General features: G+C 40.2%; 1 protein-coding gene across 15 annotated transcripts in view; it reads right to left on the bottom strand.

Moving 5' to 3' along the window:
• Fggy (FGGY carbohydrate kinase domain containing) overlaps positions 1-27,446 on the bottom strand; it is a 409,490-nt gene that overhangs the window by 369,584 nt on the left and 12,460 nt on the right. For 12 of the 15 annotated variants that reach the window (XR_011708838.1, XR_011708841.1, XR_011708845.1 and 9 more), the window contains 3 exons: positions 20,225-20,436; positions 7,272-7,383; positions 1,869-2,020 (listed from right to left, as the gene is read on the bottom strand). Coding sequence is in view for 2 of the 15 variants with exons in the window: in XM_027945053.2 (XP_027800854.2) it covers positions 1,869-2,020; positions 7,272-7,383; positions 20,225-20,422 (462 nt within the window). In the remaining 13 variants the exon portion in view is untranslated. Of the gene's footprint in view, positions 1-1,868; positions 2,021-7,271; positions 7,384-18,763; positions 18,783-20,224; positions 20,437-27,446 lie in introns of those variants that run through there. The other 3 variants (XR_011708848.1, XR_011708851.1, XR_011708850.1) reach the window with 3 other exon arrangements.

The raw sequence follows: 27,446 nt of genomic DNA, 5'->3' as shown, positions 1-27,446 counted from the left end.
ATAGATGGAAAAAGGGAGGCCTGGGCTAAGAAGTGCTTGCCCACGGCACACAATGCAGACAATAGAGTCAGAATTGGATTCCTGAAACCCTTGACCCCCAAGAAATCTTTTTCAAACTCTTAGCAGTCACAGCCTTTCTGCAGATTAAAACTTATAATAGAGATAACAAGCCAAGCCTGCTTTGATTAATAAATCTCTTCTTCCTTCCCCCTCTTCTTCCCCAGTGACAACCCAGGGGCACCTTTGCAAGCACCCTTAAGTTCCCCCACCTCCACACACAATCTGAATAACTGATGAGTCAGCCTACCTGCAACCCCAGAGCCAGCGATGAATCACCCCATGTCTTGCTCACTAGATGGATTCTCTGTTCACCAGACCACCTAGGGGTTTTCAAGTCCCCAAGGTTCCAAAGGACTTGAACTTTTGCACACATCCATCTCTAATGGGAACCATTAAGCTGACATCACCACTCTCCACACTTCATAAAGGAGTCCTCACATCTGGAAATGGGAACACCTGCAAGCACTTTGACCAGGATCACCAGATCACTCACGGATGTGAAAACCCAAGGGCAGATGAGGTGAGAAAGAGATATCCTCAAATGTCAACAAGGCCAAAGATGAATAATTTGGGGCTAAAAGTGTATTTAAAAAGGGGGGGGGGGGTATGGCCAGATTATCTGGACTTATATCTGCCACTTTCTAATGGGAATAGTAATTAACCTCTCTGAACTTTGACAGAGTACTGGGTTTTAAAAAAATTTGATTTTGGAGTCAGTCAATCTTAGGTTCCATCTTAGCTCTGCCATATACTTATTGTGTCACTTTGGTTGAAGTGGTTTATCTATTATGAGCTTTGGTTTCCTTGTCTACAAAACAGAGCCCCTATCATAAATAAATAAATTAAACCTACTTCACTGGGTGGTTGTTAGAATTTGAAGAGGTAACGTGCAAAATACCTATCATAGTGCCTGACATGAACTAAGCACACAGAAACAGACTGACTTAAAATTATATTTCATCTCAGACCAGTCAGAATGGCAGTCATATAATAAATACAAGTAATAATAAATGCTGGACAGGATGTGGGGGAAAGGGAACACTTTTACACTGTTGGTGAGATTGCAAATTAGTACAAACAGTATGGAAATCAATATGGATGTTCTTCAAAAGAATAGGAATGGAATCACCACACGACCCAGCCATACCACTCCTTGGAATTTATACTGAAGAATTAAGGTCATCATACTACATTGATACATACATATCCATGTTTACAGCAGCACAAGTCACAACAGCCAACCTGGAACAAGCCTATGTATCCATCAAAGGCTGAATGGATATGGAAAATGTGGTACATACACCCAAAAGAAAAAAAGAAATTATATCGTTTGCAGGGAAATGAACAGAACTAGAGACCATTATGTTAAGCTAAATAAGTCAAACTCCGAAGGTCAAGGATCATATGTTTTCTTGAATATGTGGAAGCTAGAGAAGAAAAAGAAAATAAAGGAGGGGTGGTGTCTCATGAAGATCAAAGGGAGATCAGTAAAGTAAAGGACTGAGGACTGGAAGGTGAAGAGTGAGGAGAAAGTGCTGGGGAGTGATATTGGCCAAATTATATTGTTATATTGTGTGTATGTAAAGATATGTAACAACAAATCCCACCAATATGTACCACTATAATATACCAATTAAAAATGAAAAAAAAAAAAAAGAGTGACTTAACTTTAACTTAATCAATACAAAAGGATCAACCTTCCTAAGAGGGTTGCTAAGAAAAATCCAACACTGAAGACTTTATAGCAAGGTGTCTGGTAATACAGACCCATGATTAATGGAACTCTCCCCTCATCCCTATGCACTCACCTCTTTCAGCCAGAGAAGCTTTGGGGCCTGCATTTCCACAGACATCACGCCCCCAACATACTGGAGGACACTGTGCTTCGTCTCATTGATCCTATGCACCTGACTGACTGCTCGGTGGTCCAGCCACATGATGACATTTCGATGGGAATCCCCTAACAGAAGTGAGAAAGAGAGACAGAGACAAAGGCAGAGAGCAGTGAATATAGATGTGCATTGTTTCCCTTCCTTAAAGGGGCAATTATGGATTCTGGGGCGATGTCCTGCACAACTTCTGCAATCTAGTAGGTCAAGAATGAAAGTGGAAGGACATTTGCAAGGCTTAGGATGCCCAGTCCCACAACCCATATGCCCCTTCAGTCACCTGCTCCCTGACCACAACTCCAGGGCCAACCCTCCACACTAAAACCAGATGAAAGCTACCAATTAATTATCTTATCGTTCATTCCCTCAACTTTTTCCCTTCCTTTCTCATCCCTGTTCTAGAACAGCACTTCTGAATGCACACTGAGAAGAGCCTATGAAACAAGACTGACATATTCCATCTTCAGATTTGCCTCCTTTAAATATGGGGAATTATTTTGATGGTGTAATCCATCTCCCAGCTGAAACATGGAATTTATCTGCTTCTACTTTCACTTTTTTACAGTCAGTTTATTAAAACTGGCTCTTTTGGGTGTTTTTTTTTTTCTCCCATTCAAATGGTCAGTTTGGTAGAGGGGGAAGGACAGGAGTTTGGGATCAGGCTGACCTAATAGTGAATGCAAGAAGGTTATTAACCTTCTCTTGGCCTCAGTGCCCTTATCTGTACAATGAGAATAACAATGCTGAATAGCATATAAGGAATAACTAAGAGCCTCCATTCATTCAATAAATGATAATGCACATGAGAGACATTGCAGGTCCCTGTCCCTTGGTAGACCTGCAGGAGTAAATCATAAGGAACAGAAATCAAACCCACTGGAAAAGAGGATCAGCCCTCACATCCAGTCTCCCCGTGCTGTCTCCATAGAATTGACAGTCCCTTCCTCTCTTCCCCAGCCTTTAAATTCACCATGTTCTGATGAGCAAGCTGTGTTCCTTCCACAGCCACAAATCCTACAGGGAACGGCAACACCGTACCTGAGAGGTGATTAGGGGAAAGACAACGGGGCCATCAGCTACTGAGCCAGGGGCCATCACACATTATTTTACTTGGTGGCAAAAGAACTTCAGCAACCACATATATGGCTAATAGCAAATGTTTATCATCTGTGTTTGCTGTCTCCCAAGCCCTGTGTTAAACATACTGCACACCTCTACTCACCAAGTCCTTAAAGCGACCCCTCCACTATGAGTACTATTATTCCTGTTTTTCAACAACAAACTGAGATGCAGGAGTTGAACATGTGCCCAGTGACATGCAGCTGGGAAATACACATGTGCCCTGCACCCAGATCTGTGCAGAGTTCTGGTAAAATGAATAAACTGGAGTTAAACATAATCCACATGGCATGATACAGGTGAGCCAATTTAAAACAGCACAGATTACTACTGGTGTGTGTGTATGTGTGTGTGGGTGTGTGTACAAAGAAAAAGCAAAAAAGCAATTTGTGAGCAGTATGGTTATAAATAGTTCTTTCTTTAAAAAAAAGACTTAATGCAAATAAGGAAAAAAATTTATTTTTATCTTAAGTCCATAAAAGGTACACAAAAGGCTGTTTATCTTTGAAAACTCTTTTTAAAACTAAAATTTTAAAAAGCCAACCTAAGAAAATATCTAAATAAGAAACAAATTGCAAAGTCTTAGTCACTGATTTGCCTGATTGAAAAGACTTTGGGTCCCAAAACAGCTTCACAATACTCTGAAAATAAGATAAAGCATAGGTGTGTCAAAAATCCTTTTTGTTAACAGCAGACTGCTTCTACTTTGTAAGAGAATTGCTGGAAGCTCTGCTTCTCAGCCCTAGGCTCACATGAGAATTATCTGTACAGCTTTCAAAAAACAGTGACATTCAGGTCCTATAGGAACCATCAGGCAATCCAAACGTGGGTATGTGCCCACATATGTACACACATGTGTGGGTGGCAAAATCAGTACTGTTTCTTAAACATTGTAGAGGATGTATCCACAACTGCCTCGAAACAGAAATACATGTTCCTAAACTTCCAACAAGAGGAAAGAGAAGCCAATTAGCTTCTCAATCAGCAGCTTCTGTAGTGAGAACAACACAATGAGAACTGTACAGAATAACTTTCCTGTGTTTATTATAGTTATTTTCATTTTCGACAACAGCTGAGAAGTTAATCCTTTTTCAGTTCTCATAGAAAAAAAAATCACAAGTAAATGATTCAACCAAAGTTTGTTTAGTCTTTTATTGAGCATTTACTATATGCCAGGTGCAATACTGGGTATGGGGATCCCAAAAATGTGCCTCAGCCTCTGCCCACAGGAGCTTGTGTTTTGAGAGGGAAGGGTCTATATAGTGCATGGACTGCCCGAACAGAAGTGCTAGGCTTCGAAACAGGTGCAGCTCAGACCAGACTAATTCTGAAGCTGCACAGAGAGATCTCAGGAGGCAGGAGAGCTTTTGTTTAATTCTAAAATGACCAGCCAGTGGGAATCAGGTGAAAGGGACATGAGGAAAGAGGCACAAGACAAGAGAAGACAGCATGTGAAACTGCACAGGCCAGACACATCGTATTTTAGGAGAATCTGAGGCAGAATTGGTAGAGCAGCATTTGAGCTGCACAGCTTACCCAAGGGCAAATTACTCATCTGTGTATTCGCTTAATTAAAACTTTGAACAACTCACAGGTTATGCTCCTGTCACACTCGAGGACAAAAAAGTTATTATGAACCAGCAAAAACATCCAAATATGAAATTTCTGTTGCACAGAGATGTATGGGCACTTGCTCCTTCCCCACCCCCAGTTATCACCCTGGGATCCCCTGCTCCAAAGGGCTCCCTACTGTGGTGATACAACCAAAGTTAGGCTCTGAGCCTAAAGGTTGCAGGGCAGGAAGCAGCAGCAACTGCAGTGGATCCAACCCAGGGGCTGTTCTGACCTTCAAAACAAGAAGGACCAAGGAGAAACTAACAACAAGACTATTTCATCACACAGTCATGCATAGTGTTCTCAACTATGCTGCTTAATTTATTTTGTTTTTAATTTTTTGGTTAACATCTGAAGATGGCAGCATTTTACCAATCTTGTGGATTTGGTGTTCACAGTGATTGGGGTTATCTGTCATCTCCATGACCCCATTTCCTTTTCTTCAACCAACCCAGAGTGGATCCTTGCCTAGTAGACAGAAGCAGTCTTTAAAGAATCTTTAAACCACCTTATTAATATTCTAATTTCATTTTTGAGCATAGGATAATCACCTCAGATAGGATCCAACTTAATAGAATCTGTTGAAAGGCAAGAAACTGGTGTGGACACCTGCAGCTGGATACAGCTGATGAATGGGTACATTTCAACCTTTCAGGTGGAATAAAGTTATTTCAACACTTATAATTAGGGATTCAACTTAGTTCCCTCTTTAATAGAGGACCTGCTAACAGGTGACAGACAATTCCACCCTGGAAGATGGCATCCAGCGGTGTGTTCGACTGTGTTAATAAGGAACTCTCTTCTCCTACTTCAGATGTCTGTTCCTGTTGTTTTAACTGTCCACTCACCTGGGCCTGGTGATTCTCCGAACACCACAATTCCCAAGGAACCTTCTTAAAAAAACAAAATGGTGATGCCCTAGCCCCACCTAAGGACAACTGAACACAAACCTTGGAGGTAAGTCTAATGAATGTCAATTATAAAAATGATCTCCTGTTTGAAACTGACTAATGCACAGTCAGTTTAAAAGCAAAAAAAGAAAAACAACATATTTTAGTCAATCAGACAATACAGACTCCAACATTTAAAGTCCTACCCAAGATGAGACTTCCTCCTAGGGTATCCTTAACTGACAATCATTGACTTTCACTGGGCCAATATAGGAAGTGCCAGCAGCTTCCCCAAGAGTCTAGTCAGTAGAGTGTCTGCTCTGCTGGGCTGGGGTCTGCTGGTTTACCTCGGGTCTCTGTTCTCTGGAGTGGCCCCAACTGCAGCTGCCCACCCCCCTGGCCAGAAGAAAGCCAACTTGAATGGCCACTGAAGGCAAGAATCATTTGGATTCATGTTTGAATCAGCACTCAATAAAATAGGACTTAGCATAGCACATAGTAGGTGCTAGTAAACATATCAGGAAAAAGGCGGGGTTGGCAGGGTATGCAAATAAAAGAAGTTACAACCCTGCTCTAGGCACTCATCCATTTACAGACGTTTTGAGCACAGGCCATTTATAATTATCACTGCTCCACACAAGTGAGTGGAACACATTCCCTAGACCTGAGCTTTCAGGGGTCGGGCCCTAGCTTCTCTCAGTAAAGCTACTGTTTCATTATTCCAGTTCTCTCACAGGAAAAACCAGATATTCAAAGGTAAAGTGATTCACCCAAGGAATCAGCCGAAGAGTGAAGCCCTAGTCACTGTGTGATTCCAATTCAGTGTGTCCCAGTGTGCCCTACTATCCCATAGCCACCAGTATGAAAGGTGCTATGACAATGCCCACAACTATCATCTACAGAATCTCATCTAAATAATGGCTATGTTGGCAACCACAGATGGGCAATGCCTAGATGGAACACACGAGGTCCAGAACAGCACACTCTCCACCATTCCTTAATGTCTTCCTCTTACTGAATCATTATTAAATATCAATAGGCGTTTATCACACACCTGCTGCTCTTCTCAAACTTGACCCACTTTATTCTGACTAGTGTAGACTCTTGGGTGCTAGTACTACTGGCTAAAATTCCCCGGGAAAAATCTCTGATGTTGGCCCCAAGTGGCACTTTACATTTGAAACTGCTCATTACTGGAGTCACAAGCACCAATTAGAACACACCATCATTAAATGTGAATGTTTTTGGCTTGATTAGTGAAATGAGAGAGGCCATCTGTTTCCAGTTTCCATGGGATACCTGTCCTGTCTGCCCTACTCTAGTTCTTTTAACTGCATGTGGTGCACCCACTCAAATGAGAGTTCTATAGGAACTTCACAAGCACTGCCAACACCAGCACTCCCTGCCACAAAACCAAACCACATCTGCTTCAAGGCTGCTCACCCCAGAAGGACCCCACATCCTTCATTAGCGCCCACTGTGGCTCTAGGGCTTTATGGAAACAAGTCCCTCCCTGACCCACCTCCAGTGCGATCTCAGTCATACTAAAGGCTCTGCAAGCTTATGACTTTGACGTCCACACTCCACCTTTGACACTTCACTATCAGTTGCATAAGACCTGTGGCTGATATTACACCAAACAGCCAAGGCCACCCCAGTCAGTCTCCCCCACCAGAGAGAGGGAGAGAAGTGGTCCTACCTTCATGGTTTACTGGCAAAGGACGAAACCGTTTATCCAAGACAACCAGAGAGCATGTGGCATCGAACCCAAGTCCTCGAATTTGGTTTAAATCGATCCCTTGTACAACTTTCTGTTTTAAAAGCAAACAAAAACATAAATCACATCACTGGACTTTTAAAAGCTTTAATACAAGTTATAACAAGAAGGAAATGAATGATTAAATAAAAAATCATCTACAATATAAACCAAATAGGAGTTCAATATCACTAAAATACCAAAAGATCCTATAAATTAATCAGAAAAAGATAACCAACCTATTAGAAATTAAGCAAAAGGCAAGAATATTGCTTAATAAAAAAGAAATAGAATATGTGCAAATATTTCCAACTGCCCTACAATTAGGTAAGAAAATAAAAATATACAAATTTGTTTTTATATTGATAAAAGTATGAAAGATTAACAGTATATGATAATGACAAGAAACAGGAAATTGGGTCTTCTTGAACATTATTCTAACTGTAATTATTGAGTATCAATTTGGGAAAATAATTTGACAGTATATATTAAAGTTAAAAATATATATATCATTTGACCCAACAGTCCCATTTCTAGGAAACTATCTTAATAAATTATTAATAAGAATATATTTAAAAACAAGAAATTGTCTCTGGATAATAAACTATAGCACATCTCTAAGATAGAATAATGTGAAAAACTTAGAAGTGACTTTTGGGTGTGATGGCATGAAGAGAGAAGCAAATCTATGCAAAATAAAATTATAAAATTGGACAGTACATCAAAAATAACTATATTCAGGGAAATTGTTCAAAGTCACAAACAAATTGAGAAAAATTAAATTTTGGCTAAAACCATTCACAATGAGAGATGAAGACAGGAAGAAATACAAAAATAAAGAAAAAAAAAAGAAGCAAGGTAACTTAACTCCAGACCCAGATTGGTTTTTGTTTTGTTTTGTTTTTTGGTGTGGAGGGGGCGGGATTTTATTAAACATTTAAGAAAGAAACAGTATGAAACCTATACAAAACTTGTTTAGAATGGCAAAGGAGGAAACACTTTACACCAACTTTTACATGGCTAGCATTAACCTAATTAATATCAAAGATGAATAAAGACATCATTAAAAATAAAGAATATTAGAGACTAGTATTTAACATCAACCTAGGTTTAAATTTGTTTAACAAAATATTAACAAACCAAGTTTTACAACATATTAAGTTGGCATTGTACACCATGAACATGTGAAGCTATCCCAAGGATGCATGGGTGGTTTAATAACCATAAATTCATATATACAGACATAAATATACATATATATATATATATATACACACACACACACATACACACACATATATATATATATATATATATATATATATATATATAATAAAAGAATAAAGTTCAAACACCAAATGATCATCTCAAAAGAGGCAGAAGATCCCTCAAAAAAATAAGGAAAATCAATAAATGAGAAATAAAAGATAACATACACAACTGATATAGAGAATCTACAAAAACTTAACATATTTAATAAAATGAATGATTTTCCTAGATTAGGAAAAAAGCAAGAATTTTCACTTTTACCATTTCTATTCAAGCTTCTACTGGAAAATCTAGCCAGCAAAATAAGACAAGAAAACTAAATTGAAGGCACACAGAGTAGGAAAAAAACAAAACATTAAAATATCTTTCTGTGTAGATGGTAGGATTCCACATGCAGAAAATTTTTTAAGAAAAAAAATCTAAAAGGGGCTAAAAGCATGCAATGGAGGAAGGATAGCATCTTCAACAAATGGTGCTGGGAAAACTGGAAATCCATATGCAACAAAATGAAACTGAATCCCTTTCTCTCGCCATGCACAAAAGTTAATTCAAAATGGGTCAAGGAGCTTGATATCAAATCAGAGACATGCCGTCTGATAGAAGAAAAAGTTGGCTACGATCTACATACTGTGGGGTCGGGCTCCAAATTCCTCAATAGGACACCCATAGCACAAAAGTTAATAACTAGAATCAACAAATGGGACTTACTCAAACTAAAAAGTTTTTTCTCAGCAAAAGAAACAATAAGAGAGGTAAATAGAGAGCCTACATCCTGGGAACAAATCTTTACTCCTCACACTTCAGATAGAGCCCTAATAGCCAGAGTATACAAAGAACTCAAAAAATTAGACAATAAGAGAACAAACAACCCAATCAACAAATGGGCCAAGGACCTGAACAGACACTTCTCAGAGGAGGACATACAATCAATCAACAAGTACATGAAAAAATGCTCACCATCTCTAGTAGTCAGAGAAATGCAAATCAAAACCACCCTAAGATACCATCTCACTCCAGTTAGATTGGCAGCCATTATGAAGTCAAACAACAACAAGTGCTGGCGAGGATGTGGGGAAAAGGGTACACTTGTACACTGCTGGTGGGACTGCAAATTGGTGCAGCCAATTTGGAAAGCAGTATGGAGATTTCTTGGAAAGCTGGGAATGGAGCCACCATTTGACCCAGCTATTCCCCTTCTCGGTCTATTCCCTAAAGACCTAAAAAGAGCATGCTACAGGGACACTGCTACATCGATGTTCATAGCAGCACAATTCACAATAGCAAGACTGTGGAACCAACCTAGATGCCCTTCAATAGATGAATGGATAAAAAAAATGTGGCATTTATACACAATGGAGTATTACTCTGCATTAAAAAATGACAAAATCATAGAATTTACAGGGAAATGGATGGCACTAGAGCAGATTATGCTAAGTGAAGCTAGCCAATCCCTAAAAAACAAATGCCAAATGTCTTCTTTGATATAAGGAGAGTAACTAAGAACAGAGTAGGATCGAAGAGCACGAGAAGAAGATTAACATTAAACAGGGATGAGAGGTGGGAGGGAAAGGGAGAGAGAAGGGAAATTGCATGGAAATGGAAGGTCCCTCAGAGTTATACAAAAGTACATACAAGAGGAAGTGAGGGGAAAGGGAAAAATAATACAAGGGGGACAAATGAATGTCAGTAGAGGGGGCAGAGAGAGAAGAGGGGAGGGGAGGGGAGGGGAGGGGGGATAGTAGAGGATAGGAAAGGCAGCAGAACACAACAGACACTAGTATGGCAATATGTAAATCAATGGATGTGTAACTGATGTAATTCTGCAATCTGTATATGGGGTAAAAATGGGAGCTCATAACCCACTTGAATCAAAGTGTGAAATATGATATATCAAGAACTATGTAATGTTTTGAACAGCCAACAATAAAAAATTTAAAAAAAAAAGAAAAAAAATCTACCAAAAAAAACCTACTAGAAGTATTAAACAAGTAGAGTAAAACCACAAGATTTAAGATTAACATATAAAATCAATTATATTTCTACCTATTAGAAACTGATATCAAAATGAAATAAAGGAAATAATGCAATTCACATTAGTATCAAAACAAATAATCAGATATTTGTAATTTATATTTCAAAAGAAGTTCAATGTCCAGTCACCAGAAACCACAAAACACACAAAAAGTACACATTAGAGAAATATACAATATTAACACCGATAATATGGCAGTCTCCTTAGATGCACAGAATTTACATAACTTCCACTAAAATCCGGGAGAGCTGGTTATGTTTTACTTTCTTTTATTTTGTAAAATCTGACAAGCGTCTCTTAACATTTATACAGAAATGCAAAGGACATAAAAAGTCATGATAAGTTTCATACTGTTTCTTTCTTAAATGTTTAATAAAATACCCCCCCCAAAAAAAAAAAAAAACAACAACCTGGCTCTAAGGTTAAGTTACCTTGCTTCTTTTTTTCATTTTTGAAAAGAAAAGACAAATCTGTAAAAGTTATGCTACCTGAATTCAAAACTTACTATAAACATACCATTGCTAAGGATATATTTTCTGATTAGTAGAAGAGAACAGGGAAAGGACAGGCTGCTTGACAGTAGTGATAGAACTAAATGTGTATCTGAGAAAGGAAGGAAGGAAGGAAGGAAGGAAGGAAGGAAGGAAGGAAGGAAGGAAGGAAGGAAGGAAGGAAATAAATCTGAGACTCTTATATTACACCATACACAAGCATCACCTCAAAATGTATCATATCCCTAAATGTAAAAACCAAAGAAAATCTCTGTGATCTTGCACTACACAAATATTTCTTTAAAAGTTAAGACTTATTTTTTTAAAAATGATAAATTTGACCTCATAATTTTAAAAAATTCTTCTTCAAAAGAAATAATTAGGAAAATGAATATACAAATTAGATTGGGAGAAAATAAGTGCAAATCATACATATGATAATACAATTCAATGTAGATTATATAAAGAACCCTCATAAATAATTTAGTAATATAATAGCCAATTATAAAATGGACACTTCACCAAGAAGATATACAATAAGTACATGAACAAATGTTCAATGTCATTAGTAATTAAGAAAATGAAAATCACAGTAAGATATCCCTACATACCTACTAAAGCAGCTATAATCACACAACTGACAAAAACAAGTGTTAGGGAATTGCGGGGGAAATGGGACTCTCACACAATATGGGGACAAATGTAAAATACAGTCATTTTGAAAGAAAGTCTGGCAATTTTTTAAAACACAACTTACCACAAAACCTAGCAATTTACCTCCAAGATATACACCCAGTGAGAGGGGAGTGAGAAACTCATGTGAACAGAGAGACTCATCTGTGAATATTCATAGGAGCTTTATTTATAACACTGGTTCATGTGTGGGAGGCCTGGTCCCCAGTGTAGTGAGAAGTAGTAGGATCTTTATGAAATGGAGCCTAGTGGGAAGATGTTGGGGGCACTGCACTCAGAAGACATTAATTTAGTTTATGTGGGACCCAGATTATTTCTCACAAGAGAGGACTGTTAAAAAAGATTAAGAATGGCCCATTCCCACTCTATGGATTCCTGTCTTTCCATGTGTTCTCTCCCTCCCACATGTGCTCCCACCAATGCTATATATCATGAGGCTATATCCCATGAGTCAAGCAGTAGCCGGCACCATGCCCTTGAATTTCCAGAACTGTGAGCTAAATAAACCTCTTTTCTTGATACATTACCAACCTCAAGTATTTTATTATAGTGATAGAAAACATGTTAATACATTCCCAAATAAGTTGGGATCAAACCAAATATTCATCATAATTTAATTAAAAGTTAAATAAAATATGGTATATCCATACAATGGCATACTACTCACATGAAAAAGGTATAAATTACTGATATGGCAACAAGATGGGTGAACCTTAAAGTCATGATAAGTGAAAAGAAACAGACACAACATAATATAAAATGTGTCATATGATTCCACTTACATGGAATTTCTAGAGAGAACAACTATAATGACAGAAAGCTGAAAAACAGTTACTTTAACTAGAGCTGGGAATTGACAATAAAAAGGCACAACGGAACATTTTTGGAAGAATAAAAGTGTTTTAAAAATGGATTATGATCATGATTGTACAACTATGCAAATTTACTAAAATAATTGAATTATATATTTACAATAAATGGGTTTCATGATTTGTAAATTATAAAGCTAATAAATATTTAAAATAAAAAGCCAACCTACAATCATGTAATAACACTGTCTTTCATCTTTTCTCACTATCCCTTCACCAAATTCTTACTTATATTTCTTTATCATTAGGCTTTTCAAACAGTTTTCTATAAGTCTAGTATGATTTATTTCAGTATTTAGGTAATAGTTAAATAATGCTACAATTATTAAAAGAAAATCCATTTTCTTTTCCACATTCTCGTTTCATGGAAGGTATTCTTTTGTATTTTTTTTCAAGAAGCACTTTTTTGAAATTATATTACCTATTGTCTTTCTCTTTCAATTAATACTTGACTATGTTAAAAAAAAGCAAACCTATAAAAGATGAAATGGAAATATATCCATGATATGTAAACAAATTTTTTTAAAAAATTGTTAATGGTGTTTGTCTCTGAGAGTAGAACTGCAATTAGAGGAGAGATTTTTCACTTTTTGTGTAATTTTTATAGTTGTAGAATATTTACTGATTAATTATATTTTGAAATTTTGTTTCTATGGTTTCCTTTGTTGAAAAAACATGAACAAACATGATCTTTAACATTTTCCACTAACTTAAAACATGACAATAACCTTTTATATCCCATAAAACTCTACCCCACAATGCTAAAATGACTGTCCTATTTGGTGAAATTCATCTCAAAAATGTATGATTCTTTTCTCCTGTTTGGGAAAGTCTACCCCACAATGCTAAAATGACTGTCCCATTTGGTGAAATTCATCTCAAAAATGTATGATTCTTTTCTCCTGTTTGGGAAAGCAGACTTGTAATTTTGGACTCCATTTCTTACTATTTAGTATGTTCCTCAAATAAGAGATACACACAATTGTTGAAGATTTCCAATAAAGAAAAACATGAATTTTTTTTCAAATCATATTGCAAATAAATATTAACTTGCTATATTGAACATCTCCTATGTGCTACAATATTTACATAACTCATCATTACAAAGCCCACTAAAAGACATATTTAGTATCTGCATTTCATAAAAATTAAGTGATTGCAGCATGGCCTCACGACAATGAGTCACAAAACTCTGGATTCAATCCTATCTCTGCCACCTTCGTTCTGTGAGTGAAGACAGGGTACAGCACACAATTCCAGCTGTTCCTTGCCTTGCTTTTCAGGTCTCCATAGCATTTACAGGCATGGCTTCCGCTGGCTGGAATGTCCTTCCAACTTGGCATGGAAATCATTGGATGGCAATTAAGACCAATAGCACTGAGGACAGACTACCTGAGTCCTGACAACCTGCTGAGTAGCTAACCCTGATTTAGCTAGGTAGCCACTATTACTCCCCCAGTCTTTCACTAACTTTACCTGAAAGCCTAGCTCTGCTACTTACTAGTCATATGACTTCGGGAAGTCACACAAACCTTTTTCCTTAGTCGCAGAAAGCTGTTGCCTATATCTGCATCTCCCAATGATGTTACAAGAATTCAGCAGAATATGATGGGATTAGCTCAACATCTGGCATTCAGTGCACAATAAATAGCAGCTTTTATTAGGGTAAACTGGCTGCCTCCAATCCTCATTGAACATGTGGGACTTCAATCAGTCACCAAGCCAGCCCTAACTTCTGCTTGCTGCATGGCCCTGCTGGCCTTGGCGCCCACGGAGTGCACACCTGGTGTGGGTAAGCCCGTGTGCACAAGCTTGTGGTGAGTCAAAAGAGGAAGTGGGTGAGAAAATGTAGATGACTCAACACAACTCCAAATCTCTGACAGCTCTGGAGCAGAAACAGGCACAAGAGGTGGTGTTCACAGAGCTACCTGGTCCCATCCCTACCACTCCTGCACTGATCTCATGGCCTTTCTGACACTGTTTCTGGAGGGTAAGACATACTGCCTAGGTGAGGGTCACAGGATTCAAGGAACCTGAAAGCCCTGTGCAACCTGTATGACTTGGTAGGAAACATTCAGCACAGAAAATTACTCAGAGTCTTATTATGTCCATAGGATATTTTTATGTACAAAGCACAGCATGCTATGTATCACATAAGCACATGTAAAAGCAATAGGCAAGAATAGCATTAGAATATTACATGGATTCAAATCTGAGGACCAAGGAATATGTCTTCTTCTATTTTATGAATGCCCTCTGAAGACCTACGGAGTTCTATATTCGAATCATTGCTTTTCAGTCACAAAGGCTTAGTGGATCCACCTCTAAATTACAGACCATTCACGAGGAACTAAAAAAATAATGGTGATATTCATTTAAACCTGATTTATCTAGGTAGCCACTGTTACTTGCCCAGCTTTACACTAACTTTACAAACTTAAGTACTATATCTTAATAAATCAAAACACTTATGGAAAATGCCTTACAGTCATTTTTATCCATAGCTGAGGGCCACTCCCATATCCTAACTTCCTCAACCATCTAAGCCACCCCAGAAAGATGGCTGTCAGGGTCACACTACCCAGAAGTTCTCTGAAGCTTGACCTGGTGACCTGAGGATTGTTATTTATATTCTTATTAATGGGAAAAGAAAGCAGCTTAGTAAACTCACCCCCAACAACTTGGCATCAAGAGAATTTCCCTGGCTAGAGAGAAAGCACATTGCTCTTCTAAAGAATTTCCAGAGAAGGAGATTTCTGCAAACTCATTTGGTAACCTGGTCCATGTCTAAAAACTGTCAACTCGTAGCTCTGGGGCAGCAAACAAATATTTGGGGAAAGGATTGTGCATCTCTTTGTTCTTTCTGTGGGAACTGGTTCAATCCTGCATGTGTTTTGAATCAGCAAGCTCTGCCATATTGGGTGGGGAGGTAGTGTCTCTTAGAAACCTTCCAAACTGAGAACCAGAAGGTCACATGCATACCTGGTTTTATTTTTAGCTCTATTTAGAGCGAGGGTCAAATCCTACGCCTCTCAGACAGAATCCAGCTTGCAACACATGTCTCTATGGCTGGTACTGTATTACTTTAAATATGGATTTGAATGCTTTGTCAGCTTCAGGGCCAGGCATGGAGTTATGCAATCCCCATTCCCTTGGCTCCATCCTTCTTTGTTGCCTACACACTTCAATCCTCACTTAGTCAGTCCTCAGAAAATATAATGAAGCCCCTTCTAAGGTCCAGCTATGCTCTCTTCTAGGTATTTGGGAAATAATGGAGAGAAAAACATTTTTTTAAAAAATCCTTGGTTTTTTGGATATTGCATTTTAGTGAGGCTAAACAATAGCCAATAAATCATCTAAACTATGTAGTATAGAAGTAATATACCAGAAAGCGTTGATCAGAGGGATCATGAGTGCCAGAGAAGGGAGCGTGGTCCCTAAAAAGATGAGATTTGAGGAAGACCTTGAAGGATCAAGGAGAAGGCCTTATGAAAACCTGTGGAGGAGTGATCCCACCAGGGGAAGAGCCACTGCAAAGCCCAAAATTGTGCAATTGAGATGCACAATCCATGTCCCAAAGAGAGGTGGGAAAAGCAAGGAAGGGCTTATGCAGGGTACCTGTTACAGGGAAGGTCATGCTGGCAATCAACTGTGCAAAACCTACTCTAGTGACTGGAGAAACGAGTAAATCCAGTCCCAAGCTAATACCTACATAGCATGTGAGCTTAGGTGTGGTGTTGTCCCTGGATGGTAAGGCAAAGAAACCAAGGTCAAAGCCTTCCGTTTATATCAGCAACCCCATGCTCTTCCAAAAATTGAAACTCTGACATTGCCTCAATCCCCTTCTTCACTGTCACCAAGTCCCAGGAGACCTTCCTTCCCAGAGCCTCTCAGGGTCATCTCTCCCTGCCTCTCTTTTCCAGTGCTCTAGTCCAGGTGTGCTAGGGGAAGGCAGGGTGAGTATGCAGGCAGGGGAACGGATCAGTGTGCAGGTCTGAGGATGAAGGGGGTGGCTAGAGCCCAGAGATCCCAGAGAAGCATCGGGACAAGAGCAGGACAACAGGTCAGGGACAGACCAGGAAGCACCCTGAAGGCAGGTCCCATATATACAGGTCCCATATATACAACAGTAGTGTGATGCTCTCAAGGCACTGTAAGCAATATGATCAATTTAGCATTCAAGGAAAAGAGTTACTCCAGTTGCCAAGAAAAGATCATAGAAGGGAAAAGAAATACAAGGACATCAGCTGCCTTAAAATAGTCTAGGCAAAAGATAAAGGTCTATGGCACTGGAGGTGAAGAAAATGCATAGATTTGACCAGTCTGGGTCCAGGATTGTCAAATACTATCTGAGTGACCTTGGGAGAGTCACTTAACCATCTGGCCCTCAGTTTTTCTTTTCACCTATAAAGGGAAACAACAATAAATACTTAACTTGTAAAGATGGTCAAATGTGGTCAAATGGATATGAAGATGCTCTGTAAACTTTAATAATTCTATGAATGTACGAAGTTAATGTTATTGCTCAACCCCATGTGTTTCCTCTCTCTTCTGCCTCCTTCTTCCCACAACCATTTCTCATGTAGCAGGTACCAACCCAGAACAAATGGTACCTCACTAGCTTCATATGTATTTTTGTTTTTGTTTTTCATGCAAATAAAAGCTGTTTAATCTGTAGGAGCAGAAAATGTCTTGTATACTTTTCCCATATAGGTACCAGAACATAAGAAGAATTAAGTGCATAGTAGGTGCTCAAAAAAATGTTTGCAGATTAAATCAAAGAATGATACTCAACAAATGTCTGATGGTTAAATGATTCTTCCAGCTTATTTTTTCCTTCTTCCTAAAGAAAATTCAATCCTAATCATACATTAACTTTGCAATGTTCCCTGCCTTGTTTGAATGATTAAGATTTGTGGTTCCAAAAAGCATATTTTAAAAACAAGGACTAATGCATGTTCTCCAGGACTTGCATGTTTCTACAGAACTTTTTAGGTGTGCTAGATATGGGCCCAATAAAGACCTGCCCATTTTGGGGGCACATGTCTCATACATGAGCACACAGCCAGGACAAGGCAGTATAGTCTAGCATGGCTGCACTTCAGCTCAGGTGCCCCATCCTGCAGCAAGTCCAGCAAGTTTCAGGTTGTCCCATGCAATTCCCAGGCATGCATCATGCAAGTGGATGCAGCTGGAGAGAGAGACAAGGGGCAGTGGTGACTAGAGCAGCACCCAGCACTGGCTCTTACTCCTTACAAGAACTCTGCTGGCTACTGAACCTCTTCAAAGCCCTTTTATTTCTCACCTTTAAGACAAAGAATAAAAGCTACTTCAAAAGATACTTGTAAAGATAAAATGAAGTGATGAGTATAAAGGACCCAGCATAGTATCTGGAACATAATTAATGAGCAACAAATATAAGCTGCCATTATTGTCATCATCATAGTATCAACAACATCACCATTATCATCATCATCATCATCATCATCATCATTATCTTAACTGAGGGAGAAAATCACCTCCCACAAAGTGAACACCCTAGGGAACCGGAAATAAACAATTGCCCTCAACTTGCTGGAGAAAGAGAAGACAGATCAGGATGTACTAGGCCACCCTTTGCCCTAAGACAGTTCTTCTCAAAATCTTATACAGAAGGAGCCCCAAACAGAGAGAAATAGGTGAATATTCCCAAGAGTGTCTCCCTCTTGGACTTCTGACTACTCAGGATTTTATCTTAGAAATTCATTCTTTTGTTTGTTTGTTTGTTCTGGGGATTGATCTGGGGTGTTGATGGCTGAGTTACTTTATTCCATTCTCCTCCACAATCTACTCACCACCATAGGAAACACAGTGATTGCTCATTTCCAGACACCGTTATGGCATTTTATATGCATTAATTCATTGAATCCTCACAATAACTCTATGGAGGTTACTATTACCACTCTCATTTCATAGGTAAGCTAACACACAAAGAAACATGAAGTAATTGTCCAAGATCACAGGCTCACAACTGTTGGAACGAGGATGTCAATCTGGGTGGTCTGGCTCAGAATGTATGTCCTGTGGCATGCTACTTCATACCAGCCATGATGTCCCCATAGATGTGGCATGATTGTCCTGCAGCTTCTGGCATCTGGTCACAAACCTATGTGAGGGAAATGGCCAAGAACCAAGAGCTGTACTCAGGTTGCCGTTGCAAGATGCATCACGAAGGACAAATGCCCCAGCACTTATGGGGCTGATAGGCTCTAGCCAATGATGAGTTGGCCGCCATCTACCATTAAACCAAGCTGTACTTAGAGTAGACCTTTTGTAAAGGAGCTTTTCATCAGGGGATTATATTTTCTTCTTGACTATTTCCTTAATGGCAAGAAAAGCTATATGTTAGAAGAACAAAGGAGACCCAAGGGCAAAAAGCAGAAGACTCTCACCAAGGCGGGGGTGAGGAGGAAGGGAGGAGAGGACAATTAAACAAGCAGAAGATAAGATACCCCTCTTCCATTCCTTACAATGCTCTTGTGCTGCCCTCCCACTCCTCTCTCTGCCTTCTTCTCCAGGGGCACTAACAGCAGCCCAGAGCTCATGAAACTTTAAACAGACTGATCGATATGGACAGAATGGTGAATGGTCCATCTGCAAATTACCAAGCACCTCATGAATATTTAAGGAAGCTAACTAGGAACAGGGATAAGAAGTAATCCAGGACTTTATTCTTCCCTCTGGGGGGTGGGGGATAAGATAAAAGGAAGTCTGATATTCCTGATTACCAGGATATAAAGTCAAACCAACAAGTGAAACTTTAAATGTGAACAAGTGCTGTCCGGCATCAATTCCTTCACCAAGCCAGCATGCTCAATACAATCCAAGACCACTCAAGATGAACATCTATCTAACACATATTAGAGCTGCTCTGGTTTGACCCAATCTCCTTGCCCTCTCAGAACATACCATGTTTTCATGCCACCATGCCCTGCACATGCTCTGAACCAAATGCAGTTCCCCACACTCGTTCATTTGGGAGGCAGGAGAATCCATTACAGTGCAGCCTGCTTAGGTTCCTGACTTGTTTCTATTATTTACCAAATACATGAACTTAGGTAGTTACCTCACTTTCTGCACCTGCATTTCTTCTTGATTGAAAATCAAACGGGGATAGCAAAATACTAACTAGTTCAGTCCTGCGGGTTCCACCTCACAATACATGTTAACACATTTTACACCCAAAAACACAGTAGAGCTCAGCTATGATCCTCAGTGGCTTCTTCCACATCTGGTCACATCTTGAGCTTCCTCATCCTCTCCTCTCTTCCCAGAGTCCACTCCGGGTTAGCTCCGACCATTGTTACTTGGCTCCTGACACTTATCACATCATATTTCAGCTGTGTTATCAGTCTCTGCCACTACACTGTGAGCTTCCGGGAGGCAAGGTCTATGTGCGGCTCAGCTCTGCATCTCCAGGTACCCCAACAGGGTCCATGGCATCATGTGGACACTCAGGGTGGGAGCAGGTGCTAGGAGAGGACGCCACAGCTATACCCATACCTTTGTGACAACACAGCACGCATCCCAGATGTCTTCAGAGGATTGCTCATGGTGGTTGAACTGAGGCTCCCACCTCTTAATCGGTTGGTCTGCGAAGGCCAAAAGGACCCCTCTCCGGTCAACGAGAGCAGCACGGACGCTGCCTGTTCCAACATCCACGCCCACGTAGTAGCTTCGTGGCTCCTGTTCTCCAGACATTGTGTTCCCTCCACCTGAGGTGAGCAAATGCAAACACAACATGAGGACCAATCCACAAAGACCACCACCAAAATTCTTCTGTGGCTATGTAAGCAGCGGCCATTTACTATGGACTTGTCCAACAGAAGTTTCTAGACACACAAAGCTAAGTAGTTGGTGAACAAGTCAGACACAGCCTCAGATATGGCATTTAGATTATTTGAAAGGAGTCACATGAAGCACTTAGCTACCTAACTAAGCAAACCTGTGACAAGTGTGATAAGAGCAAAGAGAGGGTGGTAGGAGAACTTAGAATCTGGACGCAATAGAGAAGAACTTGTTCTCAGTGAAGCTGAATCAACAGGACAATTCCTGTGGTACTAAAAATTCCTATCAAATCTCTAGTCACTCAACAAATTAGCTACTGAGCATCTATTATGCACCAGGCAGTGTGAAAGGTGCTTCCCTCTATGCCTCACTATGACTCTAGAAGGGAAGCGTATTTAAATCTCTAGCGAACAGGTGATCAAGGTGAGACTCCAAGAGGAATGTTACTTTATGCTTCATGCTAGGTCCATGCACTCATACACAGTAAATGTACATTATTTCAATCATAAAACACTACATTGATAAGAAAATAGGTCTCTGAGAAGTGAAGGAATTTACCCAGCCTCACACAGAGGCAGCCTGGACCCAAAGTCCCACATCTGTGCAAACCCAAGTTTCAGACACTTTCCTTTCTTTCTTAAAAGCTTGCAGTATCGGTTTGCAGAAGAGGCAAATATATTGCAGTCGTGTCATGAAGTGACTAGGAATTGGGAAGCAGCCCCGGGGGAGACAAGATTAGGAATTTGTTAGACAATCTGTTTTCCTTACAGACCCCTGATGAGTTACAAGGAAATCTGACCAGAAAACACTCAGGAATTCCTTGGCCCTGGTGGCTGTTCTCATTCCCCTTGGTCAGATTAGCCTGAGATACACAGAAATCTCCAAGGGCCTTTCATTTTCCAGACTGGCCTTTCATAGAGTGCAGCAAGTTCCCAAGATGACCGGCCAGTGCACATGCCACAGCTCCCCAGGTGAGCTCGGCACTGGAGTCCAATTTCAACCTGTGAAGCCATTCAGTGCCCTTCAACTTCAGAAAGATAACATTTCCTTGGCCAAGACACTTGTGGGGATTCTAAAACAAAGTCAGCCAGCAGATGTTCAGTTACTGCTTCCTGGATATTTATCCCAATTAAGAAAGGAAGGAAGGAAGGAAGGAAGGAAGGAAGGAAGGAAGGAAGGAAGGAAGGAAGGAAGAAAGGAAGGAAAAAGCCAACTTCATATAATAGTGATTGCTTCTGACTTAATCACACAAAAAATGAACTTATTGATTTCTACATCCTCCGCTCCTTGCTCAGTGTCTGGCATATAATTGGTTTTCAATAATTACTTACTGAATAACTGAATCAGTGAATCAATGAAAAACAAGGATGAGCAGGGTCATGTTTTAATAGTTTGAATTCCTAAGTTCGTGTTTATACAGTCATCTGTCATTTAACAATACGGACAAGGTCTAAGAAATGTGTTGGGTGATTTCATTGTTGTGTATACATCATAAAGTGTACTTAATCAAACTTAGATGACATAGCCTGCCATATGCCCAGGCTGGGTGGCATACCACTGTCTTTCATGCAGCCTGTCATTTACCAAATCACTGCTCTGCAGCACCTGAATGTATATACTACTGCTTTCCTTATTCGAATCTCTCTATGCCTTATTCACCTAATTAGCCAATATTTCTTGAGTGCTTACAACTACATTTTACTAATTCTAAACTACTAATTTTTAAAATACATTTATTTTATTTATTTATATGTGGTGATGAGGATCGAACCCAGGGCCTCACACTGCTCTACCGCTGAGCCACAACCCCAACCCAAAACTACTAATTTTTTTTTCACATTTAACATCCATGAAATCAGAATGAATCCTGTAACTATCAGCATCTTACAATCAATTGGTAGTTTTTTTCTTTCTCTGTCGTATATGAAACAATGCATCTTGCAGTCAGTGACTTCTGAGACTCAAAGAAATGCTGGTTGCACCAGGCACTGGGCACCCTGCTAAGGATACAGTCACTGACAAAATAAGGAGGGTGTCTTGGCTCAGAGCTTCCTCAGTTTCTTTATCTACAAACAGGAGGAAGACTGACCCAGCTAGCTTGTCCACCTTCCCTCTACCAACTACACACATCTTACTTTACTCAGAATTCCCTCTCTTGGATTCCCACTGGAATTGCAAAGGTCCCCAGGGAGTTGCTCCTGAACTGATCCTAGTATGCCAAGAGCTCTCATGCCCAAGCTTCCAGCCTTTCTCAGTATGTTCCACTGTCTTATGATACTCCTGCACTCTTAGCCAGGGATCTCCAGTAGGGGCCCATGCATACTGTGTCTGAGGCTGGCTAACTCAGAGACACGCTGCCCATCTTGAAAGTCTGACCTCTTCACAACCCAGGATACCTCTATTTCTATAATACACCATCAAAGTTCCTCCAAGAAAAGACTCAACTTTACAGAAACAAGGGCACCAGACCCTCCTAGCAGTGTTCCCACAAATCCCCCAGGTCATGTTTTTCTAAGAAAAAAGATCCTAATTAAATCTTTCAGGCTCACCATTTTCCCCACTACTATAATTTTAAATAATCTCATTCTGATTGTTTCTACACCTGGAACCTGAAAACAGGGAGGTTCAAGCCCTTGGGCAGCTTCCCTGAAATCCCACCATAAGTTACAAAAACACTGCCAGAGGATTTTTTGCAATGCAGATCCCTTGTTCTCCCCTTCTCTGCCCTTTGTCCCTGGGTCACAAACACTGTCTGCTGTGTCCTGGACTCCAAACCATTCAACTAGTACCTCTAAGTCACAAAAGAAAGTAACCAAAGAAAGGAATGTGCCTTTTCTAGATTGTTTTGAAGAGAAAAGGATTAGGATCCTCATTATGTCAAACATTTCCACACATGTGTTCACCGCATGCAGGGAACCCAATCAGGAGGGCAAACCTATCACCATTCTATATGCCAGTGGAGTGAGAGCAGTTTGTTCAAAGTCACACAAACAGTGCACGGCAAGACCAGGATCTCAACTCCAGTTTCTGAGGGTAAGTCTGGGACTCTTTCCGCAACACCAAGCTGAAACTGAAAATCAAATCCTTTGGTGACTTCTTCAATAACAACACCAACAACAAATATAGCAAGAACTCGTATTTATTGAACTTTGCTCTGTAAATCACCCACACGACTTTACAATTTTGATTGACTCCTTGGCTACCCTTTTAGGGCTCCCAGGAGGAGCCTATTTCCAGTTAAGTGAACTGAGGTTCTCAGAGATGAAGCTAGTTGAGGTCACACAGCACAGAGGCACGGGCTAGGATTCCAGGCCACGGTGGTGTGACTCCGAAGCCACTTTATAAATGCGGAGAGTCAGAAATTTGGTTCTATTTTCTTCTTTTTAGGTATGGATGAATACAAAAAAGAAAAAAGCTGTCAGGGATAAGGTAAGGGTGGTCAGGCAGAGAGAAACAAGGACACAGACTGTGGGTAGCCAAGAGAAAGTAAAATACTAAGGGAAACTCAAGCTGTTCAGCACATGAATCCTGAGACATACCTCACTCCTCAGTCTACCAGACGTCCCAAAGAGCTGACATGGCTCTCTTCCCGGGGACCCAGCAGGGGCTGTGCTGACTTTGAGCCCCTATTTATGATCAAAAAACAGCTCTGTATGATAAATATTTAAACGGTTCATTAAATAATGGCCTGTATAAATATTATTAGAAATGTGCCACAGGAAACCACAAACTTCGCAGCTGATTCTTCATCGAATGTGCAAGCTGCTCAAATGCTGTTCCAGAAAAGGAAAGAGGGACCTGGAAATTAAGGCCCTTCTTTGCAAAACTGTCTCAGGAATCCTCAGAAGGGGGTAAACATTACAAATACACTGCTAAACACCACCTGGGGACTGTTTCTTCCTTTTTTCCCCCTAAATAACCTAGTAGCAATCAGATCTTCCCCCAGGATTACATCCTTCCAAAGTGGGTGAGCTCACCTTACCTTCCATCCTATTTCTTAAAGGGTCATTCCTCCAGGATGGATTTTGTTGGTGATAGTGTCTACAGAAGCAGTGTCCCAGGAATCAGGAAGAATTCAACACTCTTTCAACTTTGACCTTTGGACTCTGCTGGTGGTAACTCATACACTGGAGCCTCACACATTTATTTATTATTTGGTTATACTGTAATCAGAGATTGGAAAGATTGGGAAGACAAAGAGAAGCAATAAGCCTGCCCACTTCATTCTCCATAACTGAAAGCATTAATTACCTCTTTAAACAAATCTCACTGCTCTAAAATGGTGAGCTGGGATGCAAGGGAAAGAGTTAATTTGGTGACAATAAGTGCTTCTCCATTGGCTCTACCTGCAATACACACAGCAGAAAAGAAGTGGCTTGCTAACAGGTAGTTTTCCTCTTAAAGTGAAAGGCCTCTGGCCCCCTTCTCAATCCTTCCTCAGACTTTCAGTTTGGGAGAGAGATTTTTACAAATTGTCAGGTTCCCAATGCTGATTCCAAAGAAATCCAAACACATGCTGAGTTCCCCAAACTTGTGGAGTCTGTAGCAACTACACAAGACATCTCCCATTCAGACATAGCTGTGGCCTGGTATGGACTGTGTGTGGCAGTACGAGCATATTTCTGGTCAAATTTGGGGTGACCAGTACATTTTCTGGCATTGCAAGAAAGGAAGGGAATAGCAGTGAAACAATCCCAAACAGCTGCTGAGAAGCTGAACCTGAACCTTATCTAGGCAAGGGAGCTAGACAATATTTTACTCATCACTGATGTCTGGCACTCATGTCTAACAGAAGACCTGGCCTGTGGCAGATCAAGAGCAAGTTAAAGAGTCTGAGAAGGAGAATAAGAGGTGGGAGGGAAAAGAAAATACAGTGAGGAGAGGGAACATAGGAAGGGGGGGAGAGGGCAAAGAGGAAACTGAACTACAGGAAGGAGAAGATTGCATGATTTAGAGAATAAGAAGTAGAAACTCCTTGATTTGGGTGAATGGGAAGAAGGGAAAGAAAGGAAAGAGAGAAAGAAAGAAAAAGAAGACATTTTTTTATCCAACAAATATTACCCACCAAATTCTTCCTGCCCAGGAAAAGTCCATAATGCAGAGAAGGAACAGATAATGAAACTGACAGTTCTCAGAGACCCAGAAGAAAATCCAAATGTCAAACAAAAACTAAACACACCGACAAACCCCCTTCTCTACTCTGAGGGTTTCCCACTCACATCTGGAGACCTCTGCTTCCAATGACAAATCACCTCCTGACACCACAATCCTCTAATATGTATTATCTTTTCCTGGGTGTTCTTACCATATCTAAAAGCTTGATTTCCAATAAACAAATATGAAGTGCCTTCTCTAAGCCAGGAGACTGGGAAAAAGGAGCAAAAAAAATATATGATCTCTTATTTTTTTAAGAGTTGACAGTCAGATATTGCTAGGGTCTGAATGTTTGTGTTTCCCCAAAATTCATGTGTTGATAGTATTGAGGTGGCGCCTTTGGGAGCTGATTAGGTCATAAAAGAAGCGCTTTTAGGAGTGGTGTAAGCACCATTATGAAAGACGTCTGAGAGAACTCCTTGTTCCCTCCACCATGTGTGGACACAGGGAAGTCAGCAACCCAGAAGACAGCCCTCACCAGATACCAAATGTGCAGAGCCTTGACCTTGGGCTTCCCAGCCTCCAGAACCGTGAGAATAAATACCACCCAGTTCATGTATTCTGTCATAACAGCCTAAACAGAGTGAGATAAATGTGAAGATCTGAATTTTAAACTGGGCATGGTGGCTCATGCCCATAATCCCAGTGCTCAGGGGCTGAGGCAGGAGGACAGCAAGTTCAAAGCCAGCCTCAGCAACCACAAGGCACTAAGCAACTCAGTGAGACCCTGTCTCTAAATAAAATACAAAATAGGTCTGGGAATGTGGCTCATTAGTTGAGTATCCCTGAATTCAATCCCCTTACCCACCCCTGAAAAAAGACCTGAATTTTAAAAATCAAAGGGTGATTCCTTATTTCCAGTATACCTACTTCAAGCCAAACCTAATGCATCAAGTAAAACTGCATATAGTGAACAGCAGCTTCATGTTGGCATGGCCATCTACATTTTAGGGACCAAAGCACCCTGTCCCAGCTCTACCTTTCTTGATAGAATGTAGTTGGTCAACGATGAGACCACTTCACTGTTACAACAGTTCTAATCAACCAGATCAGAACCTGATATTTTTCAGGGCTTTTTTATTTTGTTTTGTTTTTATACTGGGGATTGAACCTTGGGGCACTTTACCACTGAGCTACTTCCCAGCCCTTTTATTATTATTATTTTTAATTTTGAGACAAGGTCTCATTAAGTTACTTAGGGTCTACCTAAATTGCTGAGACTGGCTTTCAATTTCTAATCCTTCTGCCTCAGCCTTCAAAGGTGCTGAGATTACAGGCATGTGCCACCACATCTGACCTATTTGGGGGGGTTTTATGTTCTGTACTGGGCCTATTTCTAAGAATAAATGTAAGGCAACTGGACAAAGAGTAAAGTGTTAAATCAATAAGACAGTAGAAAAATTGGCTATTTTTAAAATTTTTAAGTTGGATCCCAAAAGAAAAATCAAATTTCCCTAAATCCCCATGTCCGCCTCATAAAGTGGGAGCCACAGGGATCAAAACTAATCCAGCCTTGGATGGGTGGTAATCCAGTCTTGTTTGGTGGCCAAAAATAACACCTTCCAAGAGCCACATTTGCAATAGAGAAACAGCAAAACAGAGAAGATACAAAATCATATGGCTGTGGTCAAATGCACAACACAGGTCCTAAGGAAATCATATATGAAAACCCCTCTCCTCAGAAGAAAGCCCAAACTCCTCCAACAAACATCCTTTTTGAGCTCATTAGACTCTGGATCACTCACACCTTCTTCCATGAAAACCTTGTTTACTCCCTCCCATC

Source organism: Marmota flaviventris, chromosome 10 (assembly GCF_047511675.1).
Source record: "Marmota flaviventris isolate mMarFla1 chromosome 10, mMarFla1.hap1, whole genome shotgun sequence".
Taxonomy (NCBI): domain Eukaryota; kingdom Metazoa; phylum Chordata; class Mammalia; order Rodentia; family Sciuridae; genus Marmota; species Marmota flaviventris.
The sequence above is the reverse complement of the archived record's forward strand: the minus strand, read 5'-3'. Positions and strand labels throughout refer to the sequence as shown.